The 21,773-nt window shown below is 54.3% G+C and overlaps 1 protein-coding gene across 2 annotated transcripts; it reads right to left on the bottom strand.

Annotated features, from left to right (window-relative positions):
* Positions 1-1,757: 1,757 nt before the first annotated feature.
* Mtch1 (mitochondrial carrier 1) lies at positions 1,758-18,218 on the bottom strand. Of its 2 annotated transcripts, none has more exons than XM_076858795.1 (12): positions 17,876-18,218; positions 13,636-13,720; positions 10,836-10,942; positions 10,413-10,490; positions 10,036-10,093; positions 9,655-9,706; positions 8,154-8,213; positions 5,562-5,706; positions 3,711-3,758; positions 3,492-3,559; positions 3,181-3,256; positions 1,758-2,048 (listed from the first exon to the last, which is right to left on the bottom strand). In XM_076858795.1, the coding sequence occupies exons 1-12, from the start codon at positions 18,194-18,196 to the stop codon at positions 1,977-1,979; spliced, it is 1,170 nt and encodes a 389-aa protein (XP_076714910.1). In that variant the 5' UTR covers positions 18,197-18,218; the 3' UTR covers positions 1,758-1,976. The 2 variants fall into 2 exon arrangements, with proteins under 2 accessions (XP_076714910.1, XP_076714911.1); XM_076858796.1 differs by having other exon boundaries at positions 5,613-5,706.
* Between the last annotated feature and the right edge of the window lie 3,555 nt (positions 18,219-21,773).

The following is a 21,773-nucleotide window of genomic DNA, read 5'->3' as shown; positions in this document are numbered from 1 at the left end:
GACACCTAAAAGACCTCAGGATACTACCTCAAGATGGCACTGACCCTGCCCAAGGTACTGAATGGCCAAGTCCATGGGCAGCCTCTCCAAATATCCAGGAGGATGTGGCTATCAGAGGGAAGGGCTCTTTCAGGGCCAGCTCAGTACAGGCTCCACAGATCCAAGTGCCCCTAAATCCGGGGAATCACAGGAAGTCATCAGAGCAGAAACGAATTTGAGGGTGGAGCAGAGAAAGAAAAGTGACCCTGGAACAGTGGTCAGGACAGGGGCAATCACAGAGCTGGAGAAAGGAACAGCCGACTCCCCTCTGAGGACGCGAGGCCCGACTGCTCTAAGGAAACGGTGCTGCCGAGGCCTGGACTGACCACCCCCCACACCCTCCCCTTCCCATCAGGGAAAGGGGGTGTGGGACCCAAGTCCTGAGGCCTTGGGAGCCTGAGCACTAGCTGTTTCTGCAGCAGCTGCACAGGCACAGTTCTGTGTCCTGCCAATCGAAGACAACCACATCAAACTTCCCCTGAGTCAACTGTCACCAGACTACTGCAAAAACATCCCAGGGCCTTCCCTGGTGGGGACAACCACCCATGCTGTGAGGGAACAATGACCAGTTACATACCAGACCTCAGTGCTAACAAGTCAGGTGTCCCAAAGCAAAGGCAGAGAAGCACTGGGGGAGCTGGACCGAAAGACACCATCTGTTTACAGACCCTGGTGCTGGGCAAAACCCAATGGAAAGAAGGGAAGGGAAGCTCATCCCCTGTGCTGCAATCATGTGGCCACTGAAACAAATCACTCAGCAGGACTTGAAGCCAGGCCATCTTCCAAAGGTGCTGAGACAGAGTTGAGGGTTGGCGGGAACATGTTCTGGAAGAGCTGCCTGTCTGACACCAGCTGTTGTTCTGGGGGCTCATCTCACCCTGAGACTGATCCCCACCCAGCCTCACACTCCTGCTCCTGGGTGGTGCTCCCACCGCCTGCTGTCTCTCTGTCCACACCAACAAGACGGACAGAGAATGACTCTGCTTAGACTTTTTTGTTTTTTTAAATTAGTTTTTTTTTTTAAGTTATTGATGGACCTTTATTTTATTTATTTATATGTAGTGCTGAGAACCGAACCCAGTGCCTCACGTGTGCTAGGCAAGCGCTCTACCACTGAGCTACAATCCCAGCCAGACTCTGCTTAGATTTTTAAAGTCACAAAAATAAGAAACTCCCCACAAAACTCCAAATCACCACCAATACATTTATTTGAGGGAGGTGGGGTCAAATCTTACCATGAACTTTTTTATACTGGGTAGGGCTAGAGACAATGATCTGCCTAACTTTTTCACATTCCCACAACTGCACAGGTAACCGAATCCTGCACATGAGGTGCCACCATTAAACAGACAAGCATTAGATGAGGGGGACACATTCTGAAGAGTCACATGATTTCCAACTCAGAAAAAGGCGCTGCCCTCGAATCAGAAAAGTAGTGTTGAGAAAACGAAGGCAGAACCTGGCCCTGGCCTTCTAGCCTAGGCCCAGTCATGATGGCGGCCTCGTGAAGGGGTCATGCCCTATTTACAAACAGGAGAGACACTCCCAGCCGAGCTGCAGAGTGAGAGCCGGGCTCCCTGGAGGGGTGCAAGTGGGTGGGACCGACTCCATTAGGCTTCCCCCAACCACCCTGGCTCCACAAGCCTTTCTCTGGCTCTGTACAAGGCCGACTCTGGGAAGTCAGGGAATGACGCCTCAACTCCCCACCCCCCACCCCACCTTCTCCAGGTCTAACAGGTGACCCCACCCACTGGGTGCAGCCCACCCCTGCGCAATCCCACACCTCAAGAGACACATGGCCAATAAGAAAACTGTAGCCCAGCCGGGCTGGGGTACACCTAGGTGTCGCTGGGCTGCAGTCTCCCTACAGGTATCCCGAAATGATCGGCCTCACCAGAGGGCCAAGCTGAGACTAGGAGTTTGGCAGGTGGTTTAGGTTACTCCAGGGCAAAACATGATCCTGATGACACCCGGCGGAAAAGCAGGCTAGAGCCGCGGAACAGCTGGCCCTGGAAGGGAAGGAACGTGACCGTGAGACGAGGAGCTTCCCCATGGCCTCAGAGAAGAGGCACCACGGCTCTGAGGCCCCAGGGCAGGTAGAGGATCAAGGTCTCATCCTGGGAGGACAAGGTCAGCCTGCTGTGCTGAGGAGCGAGCAGGCCACCTCATGCCTGGGAGTGCCCAGTGTCTTTGGGGCTCCTCAGAAGCAACTCCCAAGAGGAGACTGGTGCTCTTCTGGCCTCAGAGCCCAAGGAACTGAGCCTCAAGGGAGGAGTACGATGCAGACCGGCTCTCCACCCTCTTCTCACCCAGAAACCAGCCAGCACCCTGCTCTCCCCAGGCCAGGGCCACATTTACTGGGGGGGGGGGGGGAGGCGGGGGGGGGAGGCGGGGGGGCAAACCAAGGCTGAAAGAAGGCCCGTCTGCCCTTGTCTAGAAGCCTGGTCCCTGACTGCCGGGCCTGGGAGCGCCAGCCGGCAGGAGGCAGCTTCAGCACAACACCCCAGAACCCAGGCCTGCCCCCCCCCGCCCCCAGCAGGCTCCCCATGTGGTCAGCGCCACTCTGCAGGGCCTGGGGTCCTAGAGAAGGGGACCTCCCGCATGCCATGTCCCAACCCTGGTTCAGCTACAGTGGTCTCGGGCCTCACATTTTCAGCCCAGGTGCCTTGAAGGACAAGTGCTGAGACTTAACTACCCACCACAGGGGCCAGGACATCCTCATCCTTGTCCTAAGCCTTTAAGAGTCAAGTGAGACTGGACCTTCCGTGGAATTCTTATTTTGTTTGTTCTTCTTACGGCACAGGGGTTCACTGTGCTGCCCAGGCTGGCCTCAAACTCCTGGGCGCTTCTACCTTGGCCTCCAGGGACCGGGACGATGGCCGTACGCCACCACACACAGCTCTGATGTGTGACTTTTAAATGAATCCAAATTGAGCCACTCAAATCCTTTCTTAAATTAGGAGAAGTGCAAATTTAATTTAAAAGCCTTAAACCAAGCGTCTGTATTTTCTCTATTCACCGTACTCAGGGGAGATCCATGAGACCCCTTAGCCGCCCCTACAACAAAGAGCCCACAGAACCATTCAGGGGACAGTTGTGGCAAAGAATGGGAAAAGTCTCCAGCCTCCCGGGCTCACTCACCTGCACACTCAGGTACTTCCAACAATGAATCCAGGATTTGAACACTGGGGAGTAGGGGGGGAGCCCAGCCTGCAGCCTGTGGGAAGGACAGTGTGTGAGAACCAGAGGACAGAGGGAGGAGGTCAGCTACACCCTCAAGAAAACAGCCTTGGACTGCCACCTGCCAACATCCAGAAATCAGGTTCACCCCACATGGCGTTGGTGGATCCAGGGGAAATGTGTACATGGGCAGATGGGAGGGGGCAGAGAGCCAGAAAGGCCCGGCTGGGGAATCCCGCAGTCGGCAGGGCCGCGGAGGGCTGCACACCTACCCACAATTGTTCACAGCCATGAGGTCTCCGACCAGCAGGAAGGGGTAGGTCAGCATGCTCACTGCAATCTGAAACCCAGAGAGACCTGAGCGCCGGCGGTCTGCCCAGCCGGGCCCTGCACACGCTGCGCAGCACCTTGCACTAAGACCCGCCTCCCTGGACCAAAGCTGGCCTGAGCCCCACCCCGCCCACAGGGAAGGCCAGGGCAGCTGGACTTACCCCCATCACAAACTTGGTGTAGCTCCGGATGGCCAGGGCCTGGCTGAACTGAGGAGACAGAAAGGGAGTGCGTTTTGCCTCGGACAGCTCAGGATGCAGACTTCAGCCCTGCAGACCCCGCCTCGCCCTCCACACCCTGACACACCCACGCTGCACAGGCTGCCTCCCTCAGGCCCACTGTGTCCATGACCTAGAAGGGCCACAGAAGACCTGAGGCAAAGGGGCAGGAACTGGGCTGAGGACTCCAATGAAGGAGATGGGAGTGCAGGGTCACCAGCTGCTGGCTTGTGTGACATCGTGAGTCAGCTCCCAGGACATAGCCCATACCTGCCTGGCTGCGTCCAGGGCCTGGGCTAGTCAGGGCTCACTGAGTGAACCAAAAGACAGACTCCCGTCCAGACGCCCAGAGAAGCCTGGCCCTGGGCCTAAGGAGAGGGAAGACTCAGGCGGCTGCCACCTCCACCTCACTAGGCTGCTGCCCGCTTGGCTCTTGGCTTTGCCCCACTCCTAAAACTCTGCCCTGGAAATAAGCTAACAAGGAAGGTCCTGCCCATCCCTCGGCTTCCTGTGCAGTAGCCATCCCACCAGGGATTCCCTGACCTGGGCAGAGATTGCCCAGCGGCTCAGCAGGTCGGCAACCCCACCTGAGCCTGGAAGCCCACACAGAAGATCCCTCCCATGCGGCGCCTGACTCTGCTGCTGCTGCTGCTGAAGTGCAAGCAGCTGCCCAGCTGGACCAGAGAAGCCAGTCCGCAGCCTCCACCAAGACACCCAGCTGTCCCGGGCATGCTCTGCATACGACAGCAGCAGTGCACCCACCCACAAGGTCCCCAAGGAAGGGCAGAGCTGCAGGCATGTGGGACGGGGTGTCTTCATGGAGCTTATACTGAGAGGCCAGTTAAGATTCACCCAAGTTCAAGGGCCAGCCAGCCTTGCTGTGGGAACAGAGCTCTCATCTAGGGCCACAGACCTGTTCCCCAACACCCCCCAGCCCCCAGCCCATACTGGGCCTACACAGCCCTGCGGACCTTGCCCCTCCCCGACCAGGCTGATTCTGGCAGGCGGGTCCCCAGGTCCCTCACAATCCTCCTGGGCTTGGCTGTCCCTACAGTCCCACAAGAAAACCACATTGCCCAGGAGATGAGGGATTAAGCCACTAGGAGTTCCAGCCCCTCACAGCTCTCTAACCCTTGCCTTGTTCCAGCAGAACCTGTCACCCATCAGGCGCCCAGAGCCTTTCCTCACCAAGCGCCCTGCAGAGGGACCAACGCTTTCATGCCTGACGGACCTGCTGAGGCCTGTGTGCACCAGGCTGGGACAGCCCTGCCACCAACATGGGGAGCCTCCCGCCCGGCTACAGAGATCACCAGAGAATCCCGGGGAAAGCACCCTCAGTCTAGCAAAGGGAAGGACCCTGGCCCAGTCTTGTTCTAGCCCAGTGACTCTGGAGCGCTCATTTAACCTCTGGGCCTCAATTTCCACTATCGGTGTCATCCACCTGTCCTGTTTCCTTGACAATCAAGGCTGGAGGACCAAAGGTCGTAACCTTCACAGAGGACTTTGAAAGCATAAAATAAGAAGCAAAATCTTCTGATTTCAGAGTCCTGGTTGAGCCTCTGCCCAAAGTATCCTGAGGAACACTGGATGGTAACGCTGCCCAGGACAACGGCCCTCCCAAGTCTGGGTACCAATCTAACATCCCATCTTTCCTCAGGCAAAGCCGAGACACCAGGACTTCTAGGGGCCTGTCACCCTCAGGGTGAGGGAATTCCAGAGTCCTGGACCTGTCTCAGACCCTGGGAGTCAGGAGTACATGGAGGTAAAGAAGGACAAGTCCTTGTTCCAACCAACCTGGGAACCTGGATTCTGGTCGTTTCCCAGCCCCCCTGGGGTGTCACTCACGCTGTCATCCACCAGGTAGGCATTGATGAAGTGGGCCAGCAGGTTACAGCCCCACAAGAAAACCACATCGCCCAGGAGATGAGGGATTAAGCCACTAAAAAAACAAGGTGAGCAAAGTGAGCGGGGAGCGAGGGGTGAGGTCCTGGGGCTTCATACCCAGGAAGCAGGGAGGAGGTTCCAAGCTCAACATTTTAGCACCCCCAAGAGCAAAGCCTCGGAAGGAGAACCCACAGGCCCCTGTGAGCCAGCAGCGGCCCACCAGAAAGGCCGGGGTCCTCGTCCCTGAGGTGTTACAGGGCACTTCTAATGCCACAGACTGTTAGTGGTCACAAGCAGTTTTTAAACCACAGAAGCCAGGCATCAAGATGTGAGAGTTGCACATCTCAGATTTTCAAGTGCAGATGATGAAAGTATCTACATGTTGGCAGCTTTCTCCTGGCCTCCTCACCAACCATGTTCAGTATACCTCTTCACCTCTAGAACATCCCACTGGCAACATGCCATGCAAATGTTTCCAAGGAGGCCACCTCATAGACCAACTCATAACGTGACGACCTTAATGGCAAAAAGCTGCAAAGAGCCCACAGGGAAGGCTCCCGAAGGCAGTGCTGAGGGCACTAAGTCCACAAGTGCCACTTGGGTCTTTGTGGGGTGTTTTGTTTCCTTCTGCAGCACTGGGGATGCGGTTCAGGAGTGTCAACCATGAGCCACAACCCAGCTTTACAATTTTTCCGTTTTAAGACAGAGTCTCGCTGAGCTGCCCAGGTTGACCTGAACCTTGGAGCCTCCTGCCTCGGCTTCCCAAGTGTGTGCCACTGCGCCCGGAGGTCACTTCTGCTCTCCACACTATGCTTATCTGCTCATAGAGGAACAGGGTGCCTCGGGGGGTGCTCCAGGGGAATGGCTGTCTCTTGGGAAGGGAAGCAGAGTTATTTCTGAATTTTTAAAAAGTCTAACTAATATCTGGAAAGCTCAAAAGAATGTATGTTAACACATACATGAGGACCAGCAATCAGGTGACCATGCACCGAGCTCTGGGACCTGTGACACAAATGGATACTGCCTACTCCAAACCCCCGGGGAGAAGGAACCCAAGGGCGGGCGTGAAAACGCCAGAGGTGGTGACACAGTGTTTCAAGGCCTAAAGTACCAAGTACACAGGCGAACACGTACTCACATACTTACACACGTGTGTGCACGTGTATGTGAATGTGCGGGTGTGTACATCAGCGCGTCTCAGCCTCGGCGCTGTTGCATTTGGAGCCGAGTGACGCTTTGCTGTGTGCTGCTTCCATGCTGCAGGACACCCAGCAGCACCCTGGTCCCTCTCCACTAGGTGCTGGGTCTGACAATGAGATGGCTCCGAGAACCCTGATGACAGCCATATGTGATATATGTATGCACACAGACACACACCCCCTCACAGGAATCCCTTGGCTAAAGAAATGCTATAAATAGAACCCTTGGAAAGGGTTGGAAAACCACAGTAAGAGTTACGTTAATATACTATAACTATAGAATATCATTAATATATGATAATATCACATAAGTAAAAAATATACTAACAACACGGGTCCCGATACTAGTACACTATACATGGAACAGCTGTGTCACCACCTAGATCTGGAAAAGGAAGACAAAACACAAACTTGTCAAGCCTGGCTTCTGAGTTCTGTTTGTGACTTTTTTTTCTTGGGGGGGGGGCGGTGCTGAGGATGGAACCCAGGGTACTCCATCACTGAGCTGCATCCCCAGTCCCCTTTATTCTACTTTGAGACAGGGTCTCTCTGAGTTGCCTGGCTGGCCCAAGCCTCCCGAGGGGCGCTCTGGTGGGCGAGGCTTGGACTTCCTGAACAGCCCTCTCGGCAGGTGAGTAAGGAGACATCCGAGCGCGGGAGGTCGGTGCCATCAGGTCATCATGTGCCCTGCCAGAGACGAAGCCCCTTGGGCCCCAGCCAATGGCTGCTCTTAGGAACAAAACCAGAAGGGCCAGATTTTCTGACTTTTCAAGAGAAACCGGAAACACGAACTCTTGATTCGCCAGGACAGACGTGACTGGCTGGAGCTGGCCTGTGGCTCCCAGCACTCGACCCTCAGTCCAAGACACAGGGTTTCAGGCACTCCTGGAGTGAAGCCAAGAACTACGGGTGCCAGGGCTGGTGAAGACCAGTGCCAACGCCCACCTGCAGCCCCCGGGGGTGAATGGCCAGGGCCTCACGGGGCCACTCGGCTCATCTCCCCTGAGCGCTGGGTAACAGTCCCTGTTTGTTTGTGGTGCTACAGATTGAACCCCGAGCCTGGCGCACTCCGAGCCACCCCCGAGCCCTACTCCATTTTTATGTAAACTGTGACCTGAAAAGGGCCGAACAGCTTGGTCCTGATGCTCTATGGCCCAGACCAGAGCTGGGCCGCAGCTGATCGGACTGGGGCAGAGCCTTGTGGTTAGTGTGAGGGGGCAGCTGTGGCCTGGGAGGCCGGGAACACACATGTGTTAGCTGAGCCATGGCCATGGCCGGTTACAGGGTGGATAAACTCACGTACACAAAGAATCCCAGCAGGCCCTCCTCTTTGAAAATCTTCCCAATGGAGCTCAGCACACCACTGTGAAGAAGGCAAAATAGGAATACAAGGTCACCTGGTCACTTAGCAGTAGCCCACCCCACCAGTCCCCCCAAATCCAGCCAGTCCTAACCTAGATGGGGAAGAAGAACCCAAGAAGAGAATTGTGGAGAACTCTGGTCTGGGGAGGGTTACACAGTCGTGAGGACGGAGGAAACCAACACGGTCCTCTCCTGCCACGTTCCCTGGGACCTGTGATTCAGGAATGAAACCCTCACCGGGACACTGCAGCAACAGCAGCAGGCCCCTCTCCCACCTGGCCCTGGTACTTATCTCTGGTCAAACACCCTCCTGGCAGAAGAGCCTGCAGGCCACCTGACAGGCACAGCAGGGAAGGGGTGGTGAGCAGAGGGGGTCACCTCGGGGTAAGAAGAACCCAGAGCCTTGAAATGGGACCCCTGGACCAGCCTAGGAAAAGCCATCTGGCCCTCCATGGAAGACGCCTGGGCACTAGTGTCTACTGGAGACCAGAGGACAGGCTGTGGCATCTTGCATGTGAAATGCAAAGAAGGTTCAATAACCTCCTCTGCGACCTGTAGCTAGAATGTCAGCTGGCCTCTCCTGAATGGCGGCTATGCAGGAAAAGTACAGGAAAAAGAAGCAGGTGGCAGAAGATGGCGGGAGAAGCCCCGGCCAGCACAAGTCCCACCAGGCCCCACCAGCCTTCTCCAAAGGGCTGGCCACTGGAATTCTGAGAGAAGTTGTCCTCTCTGGTGCCATTTCCCACCCTCACCTTTCAATCTGGGAACAGGCCAGTTCTCACTAGTGAACCCAAGATGAGGGGACACAGCAAGCAGGCTTCATGGGGTAATGGCCCCATGGGATAGCTGCAGAGAACAAGTGACCCAGGGAAATGAGATTCAGAGGGAGGCAACCCAGATGTGTCTATGGGCCACAAGCTTCCAGGACCTGTACCCTGTGGGGCACCTCCAAGGGACAGAGAGGGCACCAGCCCTGCAGGGAAGACGGTGTGGGTACAGGTGCCATCCACGCCCACATCCAGGGAAGCTTCTGACACACAATTAGTGGATGAGTCCCAAGCCTACGGGACAGCTTCTCAGGACTGTGAAAAGAGCTGCGAGCCAGGCTCTAAAACAACTGGAGAAACCTTTAGGGCATCAACTGAAGAGTCCAGAAGGTGACCTTGGGTCAGTTCTAAGCGGCAGAATCAGTGCTGGTCCTGAACACCTGTCCAAGCAGAATCCACTGCCCAGCACCGAGGCTTGTCTAGCGCAACCCCCGGGAAGAGATGGAAAAGAAAATGGCCCATGACACAGACCACAGATGCCACTGCCACAACCTTCTAAAGTGACGCAGTGGGCTGAGCTAGGGCACAGAAATGGACCAGAAATGGACCAGCATGGCTTGTGCTGGGTGACTCTGAAGGGTCACAGGGCCACTGCAGCCAAGAGAAATTACCCACCTGTATTTGGCTTCCCGTCCCACAAACTGGACCATGCAGCGCATTGAGATGACTGAGGAAAGAGCAAAGGCACACAGGTGACTTGGTGGGCCAAAGCCCATGACATCCCAGCCACATAGTGTCCAATACTGAGTGATCACTGCACAACGTGGCCTAAGTCAGAGTGCAGGAGAGGAGGGCCCGAGGCTCTGGGACCACAGCATCCCATTTCTTCTTCCTGCCATTGCAAAGGACTCTTGGCCAATCTCTCCTTGGTGGGTTCCAATGGGAACTCCTACCCCCACCACTTCCCAGCCATGCCACCGCTGCCTGCCTACAGCACACAAGGCGCCATGCCACCCCCCTACTTGGGGATAGATGCAGTCCCTCAGGGCGGCTCACCATGCAGGGGGTGGGCCAGCATGCGGGACACGCACTGCATCATCATCTCGTAGGACGTCTGGAAGAGAGCGGGGGGACGACTCCATCAGGCCTGTCTCTGGGACTGGCACTCATGGGGAGCTGTCCTTCTGGGGGAAGACTGGGGGACCCACGGACCTCACATGGGGCAGTCCACTTCCCAGGAGAGCGGCCTGGTCCCCAGTGAGGACCAACGGCAGCTGGGAAAGCTTTCCAAAATTCCCCAGGTCCCACAAGGGCTCCTGCATGCCATGCACCAGGCACAAACAGGGCCAGCTGCTCCTCTTTAAGAACCCACCCACCCCAGGATGAGGCACAGCAGACCCCCCTCCACCCACACCCTCCACCCCCACACCCACCTCCTTCACTACTTTCTTCAGGGAGGTCTTCATGTCATCCTTGTTGGAAACCTGCTCGATCTCGTCAGGAGGGAAAACCTGACACACAAAAGGGACAAAAGCAAGGTACAGTCATGCCTCCTCGGCATCTCAAGGGATGCAGATGGCAGAAACCAGCCCCTGATATTTCCTCTACAGGGGCTGCTGGCTGGGCCACCCCAGGGGGCAGGGTGAAAGCAGCCACTGTCACAGCTGTAGGAAAGTAGGATCGTGGGTCGGAAAGCCTCCAAATCACACGACCAAGGGTCTGACCACCAGGGTCTGGAGCCCAGCCATGGCTCTTGGGTCCAGAAGTGGGGAGCAGGACCAGGGCACACGGGCTGCCTCTGATGGTGGGCTGGGGGCAACTCCAGGCAACCGCTCCTGGCTTCGCCCCGGATTCACCTTCTTCATGCTGCCCCGAGTCACAGTGGAGAGGGCGTTGGACATCAAGCGGGGACTCAGGCCCCGGAACAGCCCGATCTTCCCGTCCACTTGCACAATGTACTTGGCTATAAGAAAGCAGAGGGAGTAGTGTCACGCCAGCCCAGGTGCACCCACTCCTGGGCACACATTCCCAGACTAGCTGTGGCTTGTCCCTGAAGTCCCTGCCTACTCCAGCATGGAGGGAGCCTCCAGCCAGGGCCTGCAAGCAGTCGGGCTTCATTCCCAAATGTCGTCTGGCCTGTTTCTTTTCGCAAAACCTTCGCAATGTACTTTAGACAAACAAGCTCACACACTTTGCGTTTTCTTTTTGGTTTGAGAACTACCTGGCAAACTCAGCTGTGGTTTCTCAGTGTAGTGACCTAAGAGCTGCAACCCAAAACCAATTTCTATTGCTTATAAAATGTTTTTCTTGGGGAAAAGGAAAAGAAAAAGAAAAAGAAAAAGAAAAAAAAGAAAGAAAAATGATGATGTCCGTAACCTAAAGAGGAAAAAGTGGAAGAGGAAGGGCACTAAGAAGACAGGCCTAAACACGACATGCCCCGGCCAGGAGCGCCCACCTGCTCCCGTGCTGCACCCTGGACACCACCTGGCACTCGCCGGTAGAGGAGCGATTGAAGCAGAACACACACAGATGATGCTAGGAAGCCCCTGGGTGGTCAGTGAGCTGAGCCTGTGGGGACCATGTTTTGCTAGGCCTCTCCTTTTACAGAGTTAATGACTCGTCTCATTGTTTTATTTTACATCAACTTTTTAAACACGTTCAAAAAAGCCATGTATTTTTATAAACCCTCGACCCTGGAAGCTAGCAGAATGTTCTAGCCGCCAATCGGCTCCCCTTTCAGACCCACGCATTAGCTCTCTAGCACCGCACAGAGGCGGTGACGAGCAAGTGCACCTTCTCCTCAGCAAGGTCTGCCAGCATGGTGACTGGATTTCACAGTGGGAAAGGGCTTCCACCGGCTTTCCAGAGCACCTGTCACCTGCACAAATGGATTTCTGAGATGGGAGTGAGCTGGAAAGAGGAGTGGGAGGAGGGGAGGGATGGGTCATGGGGCCAGTGCCCTATGGCACAGAGGGGAGAGCCCCACCAGCCTCGTTTTACCTGATTTGCCCACGGGTGAGAGGAGCGAGGAGCTCTATCTCCCCACTCCACAGAGGAGGGCAGAGAGGGAAAGGTGCGCAAACTGCGTGGGAGGCCCTCATGGACTGGCCAGGGCCCTGTACTCCAGAGCCAGGAAACCTTCTAAGAAATTTTTCCTTTTACACAGAGAATGTCAGGACAGCTGTGCTGGTCACCAGGACATGGCAGAGCAGGAGAAACTGGCCACACATTTCTGGACATACCTGATCTCCCAACTGAGAGCAAACGTGGTGTCCAGAAGTACCCAACAGACATCTGCTCACATCTGGACTAAAGGGACATTTATATCAACAGGTGGGGTGCCTCGGAACTCTCACATCTTTGCCAAGAGCCACTAAGATGGAGGCCGAGACTGCTCTACCTGGAGTTGAGTCCTTTGTAATGGCTATGTGACCTGAATGGAGCCATGACGTGGGATGTGGTGTCAGCCCCTCAGATCAGCCAACACGTGGAGGCAGACACGAGAAAGCTGATGAAGTGCGACCCCAGCACACTGGCTCCACAGACAGGGGGGCCGCCTTCCTCCTCTGGTGACCAACCCTCCCCCTGACATTTTTAAAATAAAAATAAACACAAATACATTTTCCCATAAAATGTCACATTCTGCCTGGCTCTAGCTTTACAGTGGACAAGCAGGGGTAAAAATGGAAAAGAAAAATGACATCTGATTCTGACAGCAGTTAGTGTGTGAAATAAAACAAAAAAGTGACCCAGAGGCCAAGCCCCAGGTTACTCTGCAGCAGAAAGATTTTCAGAAAACATTATGGACCAAACAGGCAGGAAGAGCAGAGGTGGGAAACATCTGGATCAGTCTGGAGTGGAATTCTGGCCACGAACAAGGAGAGAAGGGCACATTTAAAGCAAGTGCCAACACAGTCACCTGGCAATGGGAGGGACTGGGAAAGGAACAGCTATGATGGACTGAAGAAGGCCCTGGACGGCTGACACCTGGGCCACAGGAGCAGTATGACAGCAGGTGACATCTCGTGGACAGACCTCCAGCAGGGTAGCTAGGAAGGGACTTGAGGGCTGAGGCACAAAGTGGTGGCCTTACTTTGCAGACAGGACTGTAGCAGGGTCAGAGCAGTAAGTGGTGTGGCCAAGCTCAGGGACACTGGGGGGAGAGCTGTGACTCTTCACAGTTCTGTAACCAGTGGCGAGACGCCAGAGTGAGCGGGCACTTGTCTCAGGAATGCTGGGGAGCAGGACAGCCAGTTGTCATGAAATAAAGGAGCTCAGGAGACCACTGTCAGGCCTCCTGCTGGGACAGAAAAGTAGAAAAGCTGCTCAGAAAGAAAACTCATGCCCGCCCTGCTCTCGGCAGAACTGGCTGGCAGAGGTTGACAGGGATTAGCGTCCCGACCTGGCCCTTGGCTCAGGAATCTGTCTGTCTTGCTGACTGGGCTGGTGGCTGGCAGATGTGAGCAGAGGAGGTGGACCAAGGCCGTAGTGCTCACCTGCTCCTGCCTGACACCCTGCCATGTCTGGCAACTCTCAGGTTCCCTTCTTAGCGCCAGCACCAACTGTGGGTGCCAGGCGGCCTGGCAGGTGCCCTAGGCCCTACTGAAGGTCTCTCTTCTGTTGGCATGGGCTTCCTGGCCTGGGCCCCATACTCACCATAGGTGAAGAAGCTCGGCAGGTAAAGGACCTTCCTCCCCAGCACATTGGTCCCAAGCGTGGGGGGCATCGGCTCATGCCCCACCTTCAAAATTAAGAGAGAAAAGCAAAGTTCTTCTGGTGATTTGGGCTTGCTGCACGCCCTCTTTCCCACGCCTAATTCCTCTAACGCTGCTCCTGTCTCCCACTCACACACCCCAGAGAGCTCACCTGCGTTGACTGCCATGGGCATCACGCACTCTCCCAGCGCTCAGCAGCATCCAGTCCTGGCTACTACCCTGACCACAATGCCCGCCCCATCCGGGCCCCAGCATCCTGACCCTCAAAGCCCAGGATTCCCAGTGCAGAAACCCCCTTTTAAAGTACTTCAAAGTCCATTCTCATCTCAGGAGAAATCTCAGTTAATTTTAATCTCCAGGTAAAAACTTCATTTTCCAATTGCACTCCCAACTATGCCAGCGCTGAAACACACCACACCTGAGTCTCAGTCCCACACTTCAGACAGCTCAGCTCTGTGACCCGGTCCTAAGTTCCCCCCACTCTCTCATCTCTTACCAAGCCTACTGCAGACACCTCCACGGGCTGCCCTTCCATTTCCAGCTTTAGCAAACTTCCTTTGAATCCTACTCTTCCTCAAACCTGTCCTCAACTGTCCTGTAACCTCTTTTGTCCCATATCCCTGTGACAAACTGACTGCCCTGGGCTCCACAGGCTACTGTCATTCTTGTTGCACAGAATCCAATTATAACCAAAGTATCTGTCATGCCGTCCACACCCCGAGACTCTGCTGGGTGGGGGGGCATTTGTTATCTGCCCGTTCACGGGCAGAGACTCTCTAATCCAGGCGGAAGGCAAGGTACAAAGGAGACTTGTGCCCAGGTGGGAGTGAGAAGGCCTGCCTTCCCTTGGCAGGGCCAGGACACCAGCCCAGAGGACCAGAGCGACAGAAGCAGCACCTTGCAGATTGCACAGGGAGTGACTGGAGCCAGCAGGTCAGGAGGCCCTGCCCCGAAAGCTGCGGCAGGTGTGCTCCAGGCCCAGGTTAGCCAGTGTCTTTGAAAGTTCAGGTTGTCCCTTCTGAATGTGATTCTGAGACACACATGACAGATCACTGATTATAAATTTTAAGCCCCCCCACCCCCATTATGGCCACTGTCTTAAAAACAAAACAAAACCCACATTCCAGCCCAGGAGACAGACGAGGCTAGAGGCAGCCCTGCCCTGCTAGACATTTTCCCTTCTGGGTGAACCCGAGGGTTTGGAATTAAGTTTAGATTTTGTCTTTAAATGCAGGTAATGCTCCTTATACACTCAGCTACTGCTCTGTGCTGTCTTAGTCTAGCCACTATCATTTGGGAGTCCCTTTGATTCCAACTTTACACTTAAGTTTGTGTCCCTCCACCCCACATCCCCATGGCTTTCAAATCTGTTGGGTCTATATCTTAAACTACTCAGGATACCAAAGACACACTGTCTCTCCTGCTCATTCCTCTCACCTGCGGGTTTTAATTATCTGTTCCCAAGTCACTGCATGCCTAAATCTGTTAATCCAGTCCTAACCACAGCCTACACTGTGGTCCTGTATCAGATACTCGAAGAGCCAGTCAGCCATCTTTAAACCCCCAAAGCCCCAATCTTGACACCAAGCATTCATTTAATCTATTTCCTGCTCTCCCAAATAGTAATTTGATCTACTACTTTTTGCAAAATTTTCTTCTTTTTGGTACCAGGAACTGAACCTACAAGCACTTAGCCATTGAGCCACATCCTTGTCCCTCTTTGAGACAGGATCTCACTAGGTTGCTTACAGCCTCACTAAATTACTGAGGCTGGCTTCAAATCTGCAATCCTCCTGCCTCAGGCTTCCAAACAGCTGGGATTCAGGTGTGTGCCATCAAGCAGAGGCTTTCTGCAAGATTCTACTCTGATTCCCAATCTATACCCACTGAGATCAGACCCTGAAGTATGTTACACTTAGCACCAACTGCCACCCTAACTGGGTCCACCCATCTTACACACCCACCATCTACTTCTTCTCACTCTTCGGGCTCCCCCGTTCCCCAATTCTTTTTCAAACCACCCTTATTTCAATTTTCTTTTCAAACCTGTACACCAAATCACTAACTCTACCACTTCCATTTCTCTCCATGAGACACCCACTCCTTACATCCCAGCAGCTTGCACCCCAAAGACTCTACCGCCTGCCTCTCTAAAATTCCAGCCCTCGTTCAATCTCACTCCACTGGCTCTGGCTCCCAGCACCCTGGATTACCAACTCAGTGCTGGCAAAGCACCAGTTTCTCTCCCAAGCCTGCAATCTCTATTGCTGTAAATACTAATCTTATAAGTAAAGAAGTCCTCACTCCCAAGTCACAACCAAATGCCCACCAGTCTCAGTGTCCACTGCCCCCTCAGCCATTTCTTTGGTACTGGGGATTGAACCCAGGAGCACTTAACCACTGAGCCACATCCCCAGTCCTTTTTATTTTTTATTTTGAGAAAGGGTCTTGCTAAGTTGCTTAAGACCCTGCTAAATTGTTGAGGCTGGCTTTGAATTTGTGGTCCTCCTGCCTCAGCCTGCAGAGCTGCTGGGATTTCTGGCATGAGCCATTTTGTCCAGCCCCCTCAGCCATTTCTAAACCTCAGTCACAATTAGTTACTCCTGATTAGATGTCCTCATTCCTTGTCATATTTCTGGGCACACCCAAATGTATTACCCCCATTCCCTGGATTTCAATTATGCCCCCCACCCCCTGACACTGGGGATTGAACCCAGGATGCTCTACCACTGAGCCACATCCACTGTCCTTATTTTTTATTTTGAGACAAGGTCTTGCTAAGTTGCTAGGCTTGGCCTCAAACTCAGTAACCCTCCTGCCTCAGTGCTCTAAGTCATGGGGATTTCAATTACTCTCATTCATAGACCTTCTCTTTTCAATGGCATTTGACATTCACTCAATTCAATCTCAGGGATGGTAAAATCTGACACCCATTTGCATTAAATCAAACCTCAAATCTCTGTTGGGTCTCCATCTCAATTTTTATCTCCAACCCTCTGCTTGCCCTTCTGAATTGGAAAATTCTAGCCTACATCTTCAGATACCACTTTAGGCTTAGACCACGCCCATCAAAACTGTGCCTGTCTCAGTCACACCCCCCCCACACACACCTCTTTCAAACTGGACCTTTCCCTTTCTCAAGCAGCCCTTTCATCATTACTGCATTGCTGACGGCCACCAAATATGTCCAGTGTCTAAGCATCCCTGGAGTCCAGAGACTTTGCTACCTGGGTATCAACTTCGGCCAACCCCTACCTATCTTGCCTTGTCTCCACTGCGCCTTTTGCCAAATTCCAATACTCCCAGACCCCTGTGGCCTGTCTCCGCAGTGACGGCCTGTGATTCCATTTTCTCCTACAAATGCGTCATCCCTTTCCCTCTAAAAGACTCCTCCTCGCTGCCCTCTCCAAACACATCACCGCGGCTCCCCCAGTGCACAGCCCTATCTGTTCCCCTCCCCCCCCAACGCGTCACCCGGTCTCCTCCTCCCACCAAATCTGTCGTCGCCATCAAATCCAGAGCCCCTATCTCCTGTAAACCGATAGCTCTCCCCTGCTGAATTCTTTGCCTTCGAACTTAATCCAATACCTCCGTCTCCCCTTCCCCCAAGTCCCATGCCCTTCTTTCCCTCCTAAATTTGTGGTCCGGCGCCCACTCCTTTGTTCCCCAAAGCCTCCTTTAAATCCATCTTTGTAAATTCAGTCCTTGTTGTCTTCCACCCCAAATGCGCTCCTTGGTCCCCAACCCTTCCCCCTACCCACTCACCCAAACTTCTCGCCCCTCCCCCAATTCTGTTGCTTCTTCCTTCACCCCGAATCCGATGTCCTTCTCTATTCCAAACCCATCACTTCAATTCTTTAACCTTCTAAACCCGTCTCGCCATCCCGTCGCCTTCTCCTCCATACCTGCTCCCCTGCACCCCGGTGCCCAGTTCCTTGCTCGCCCAAATGTATCGTTCAGACTCCTTCATCCCTTTTCTTGCACCCCCAAACCCGACTCCTGCCGACCCAAGCCCCTCATCGCTTGCCTCCTCTTCCACCCCTTCCTTCCGGAAAACCCACGGTCCACACTCCTCCCCAAATCCGTCGCCATTGACCCTCCCGCTCCACTCCTCCTCCCGGTCCCGGCCTGTCACCTTCACAACAGCTTCCCATCTCCTAGCGGCGCCTTTGCCCCCTCACCTGGATTAGCAGCTTCACATACAGCAGCGGGTGGCTAAGCGCCGTCACACCCGCGCCCAGCGCCACGAAAAGAGCCTCGGTGGTCGGGGCGTTGTCCCCTGAGCCCAGACCCCCGGACGCGCCGTCCATCCTGCGGGCGGAGGGCTGCGCTGCAGGCCGAGGATGGCGCGGGTGTGCGCGGTGCGCGGGCGGCGGATCCCGAGCCCGGGCCTCGACTCCCGCCGCCGCTCCGCCGCGAGCTCCAGCTCCAGCTCCTGCTCCCGCCATCCCCGCGGCACCGCCGCGAGCCCTGGGCGCCACTTCCGGGTCCGAAGCCCCCATGGCGCCGGGCGGCTAGGTCACTCCCCGTCACGTGGCGTTGAGAACCACGCCCCTCGCGGGCGTCGGAGGCGGGGCCGGGCCGCACCACTCGCAGCCGCGGGGGAGCGCGGGAGTGCGGCGCCGTGGTGGGGCCTGCCGGACGTGGCCCCTGGTGGTTGAGGTTGGGGCCTCGCCGAAAGCTGGACCGAGGACTTGGAGTCAGTGGTCACAGACAGCCGGGGCTGCAGGTTTGGGAGCCGCGGAGGCCGCGGCAGGCCCTGGCGCTCCCCCGGGAGCCCCAGAAGACGGCGTGGGCGGGGCTCAGCCGCTCTGGCATCCAGACGCCCCCAATATGGCCTGAGGCACTTTCAAGCCCCCTCCCGGGCTTCGGGAGTTTTCTCTGCAGTTCTGGGCCCGCCCCTTTGCGGCCCACATCCTGGTCGCCGCGGCCTTCGCAGGGTTGGGGTGACGGCTGTGCGAGACCCAGGCCTCCTGCCGCAGGCAGAGCCCCCCCGTGGCCTACAGCCGCCCTTGTAACCCCTCCCATGTCCCATCTGCCAGGAGTGACCTCCCGCCAGGTCACAGCCAGAAGGACCCCCACACACACCGGGGTCCACGCTGCCGCTGTGAACCTCTGCACACCCCACCCTTAGAGCCCCAGTTACAAAACGTGGTTTGCTCTAAGGTAGTTGAGAAGATCAACTAGTCGGTCCACGTGAGCACACGCAGGCTCTGTGCTGCGGGCCTTAGTGTGCGTCAGGCACTTCTAAGTGCGTTACACCTGTTAAATAGGATCCAGCAATCCTGCCAGGAAGATATTGATTTCAGCAAGTGCCCAGTTCCCGTTTGTAGCCTTGCCCCACCCCCAACACCCAGAACACCAGCACCCTGCTAGTTATGAGGGTGCTCAATAAAAGTCGCTGTTAAACGGATCTTAAAGTCGGCAGGGACAGGGACGGCAGTCCCTTGGCCTGTATTTACGTCGTTGTTCGTACTTCGTGAGAGTTCTTTAGAATAGTCAGACGTCTGCCTTCTGATCGCTTTTGACTCCCCTCCAAGCTTACCTTTTAAAAGCCACTCCCAGTCACCACTCCGGAGGACAAACACTGTATACTTTCCTTGTTGGAAACGTGCGGGTCTCTATCCCTTCACAGAGGGCTCCCTCTTCCCTCCCCGACCTTGACCTCCTCATCTCAGACTTGCCCCACGGAATCACTACAAAACCTTCCGGCCCTTCCGATTTACCAGGTTTTCTCTTTCAAATCCAACTTTCATTAACCCCCACACCCTCTCCCAAGAGTGCTTTAAATGATTTCCTTTTGCCTGAATTCCCATTTAGCTTTTTCAGTATGGAAAATCAAGTTCATAGGATAATAGTGAAGCCAGATTTACAGATAGGTAGTTAGGTAAATCGGGTCTAATATCCAGTAAGATCAATAAAATGGAGGCCAGACCATTATACAGAAAGGAGTCCCGGAAACCAGAGCAGCACTTGGGAAAACTGAAATGTTAATGTACCCAAGGCCGGAGCCCATCCTAAGGAAATGTTAATGAAGCAGCTCTCTGCAAACAGCGAGGTGCTAATCAAAAGCTGCCCCAGGCCTTTCCTGCCCAGATTACTCCTTCAGCCCACCTGTCTCCCACCTTTTGGGCCTTCCATTCCATCACTGAAAGATAAGGGGAAACAAAAGACCTGAGTGTGGGAAAGCTGAAAGAAGACCTTAGCTATAAAAAAGGGAAGACCCCCCACTTCCACGGATTCGCCTTCTTCCTCCGGGGAGAAGTCTTCTTTGCTGTCCTTTAATAAAGCTTCTACTTTCCACTCTCCACTTGCCTCGGCTGCTTCTCTGGTGTTGTACTTCAGCATGGGGAAGCAAGGACTCCTCACGGGTGAACAGCGGTAACCACAGTAGCACCCAGAAGAGGTCATGGTGAAGCCAGAGTTAGGCAGTCAGTGGAGGTAAATCGAGTCAGGCCGGATCTAGGAGGCCAATTTTGAGAAAATCTGGGAAGTTGGAGACTGAATCTACCCCTGCTCCATCCTGTTGCCAAGGTAACCTGTCCCAGGAATTGCCCCTCCCTACAGGGAGCTACAAGGTTGTTAATGTGTCCTTGGCTGCTCCATCCTGCCCTTCCCCCTTCAGCCCACCTGTTTCCCACCTTTGGCCACCCCACCGAGCAGTTCCTGGGCCTAGCCAAGTACACTGGAAGGGGAAGGAGAAGGGGGGGTAAAGGCAGGAGAACCAAGGAATCCTAGGACACATAAAAAGGACAGAACACCTCGCTTCTTGGGATACCATGATACCAGCTATGGCCCCCTTCTCCCTCCTAGGAGACGTCTGTTACCCCTTTTTAAATAAACTGCTTTATATGCTTGCCTCGGGGTGCTTCTCTAATGTTCAAACTTCAACATGTGGGGAAGCAGAACTCGTCATCGATAACCAGCGGTATCCACAGGTTTCCAGCTTTCTAGGCAGGCGTCAGAACAATGTCATCAGGGCACTTGGTGATGACACATTTGTAAGAGAAAATGGAATCACCTTGCTTGTACCTTCTGGACGGGCTGATGGGTATCCGGTGAGGGCTGTGATTGGCCTCACCTTCCTCCTGACACCTCCTCGCGCAGACCCTTTCCTTGGCTGGGTTTTCCTCTCCATTTTTCCGCCTTCTGTCTATGTTTCCTTCTGAACTTGTCTGTCTCCACCAGACCTTGTGTAGATTTGGCCATTTCCCACAGTGATTCCATGGAAGGGAGCTATGTTGTATGGTCTTACATTATTTTGAATCTTCCATAGCAACAAATAGGGATACACACATAGTAAATGCTCAATAAATTGTTTCCAAGTAATTCAACAATTTCCAAAGGTGTGTGTGGTGGGGGTAAAAATAGGTCAGTTAAACCTGCTGGACCCCTAAGGATACCAAGCAGAAGCAAATGTAACACTGGGCTAAATTTCTACAACTCAGGGCTTACAGGGACACCAGGAGGAAAAAGTAAAAAGAAACTTAATATTTTAAAACTGCAAGTCAGGCACAGTGGCACACGACTGTCAGGCTGAGTCAAGAGGATCGCAAGGTCCAGACCAGCCTCTGCAACTCAGTGAGACCATGTCTCAAAAAAATAAATAAATAAATAAAATGGGATTTAAGGATGTAGTTCAGTTGGTAAAGTACCCCTGGGTTTAATCTCTAGTACCAAAAACAAAACAAAACCTTCAAACCATTGGAAGACATCAGCAGAGTGGACAAAACAGAAGGACCTAAGATAATAGAGCAATTTGAAAGAAACTTTAAAGCGGAGGGGCGGGGGAAGTTTTCAAATGAAAAGAAAGTATTAGAAAAAGAACAGGTATATTTGAAAAGAAAACAGAACCTCTAGAAGTGAAAAGCATGCTCACTGACATGATTGAATGAGGAAAAGTCTTGCTGGGCATTCATGCTCCTAAGCCACCCAACAATGTGTCTCCAGAGCTAGAAAGCAGTTGACTCTGGGCTGGGTTAGTGCCCACTGACCCCACTACCCACTGCTCTGGCCACCCCACAGCACTTACCACACTGCAGTGGGCAGCATCACCCTGAGCCCTTGCCATTCTCCCCT

Source organism: Callospermophilus lateralis, chromosome 6 (assembly GCF_048772815.1).
Source record: "Callospermophilus lateralis isolate mCalLat2 chromosome 6, mCalLat2.hap1, whole genome shotgun sequence".
NCBI lineage: Eukaryota > Metazoa > Chordata > Mammalia > Rodentia > Sciuridae > Callospermophilus > Callospermophilus lateralis.
Note: the sequence above shows the minus strand (reverse complement) of the source record. Positions and strands in the feature narration are given on the sequence as shown.

What these genes read in the sequence shown, in the direction of transcription:
- Mtch1 (XM_076858795.1), bottom strand. Translation starts at nt 18,196, where the DNA reads ATGGGGGCTTCGGACCCGGAAGTGGCGCCCAGGGCTCGCGGCGGTGCC. An exon ending in CTCGGGGCAGCATGAAGAAG is followed by an intron (nt 10,491 to 10,835) that starts GTGAATCCGGGG and finishes TTTGTGTGTCAG; the next exon opens with GTTTTCCCTCCTGACGAGAT. An exon ending in TGAAGAAAGTAGTGAAGGAG is followed by an intron (nt 10,094 to 10,412) that starts GTGGGTGTGGGG and finishes GCTCTCTTCCAG; the next exon opens with ACGTCCTACGAGATGATGAT.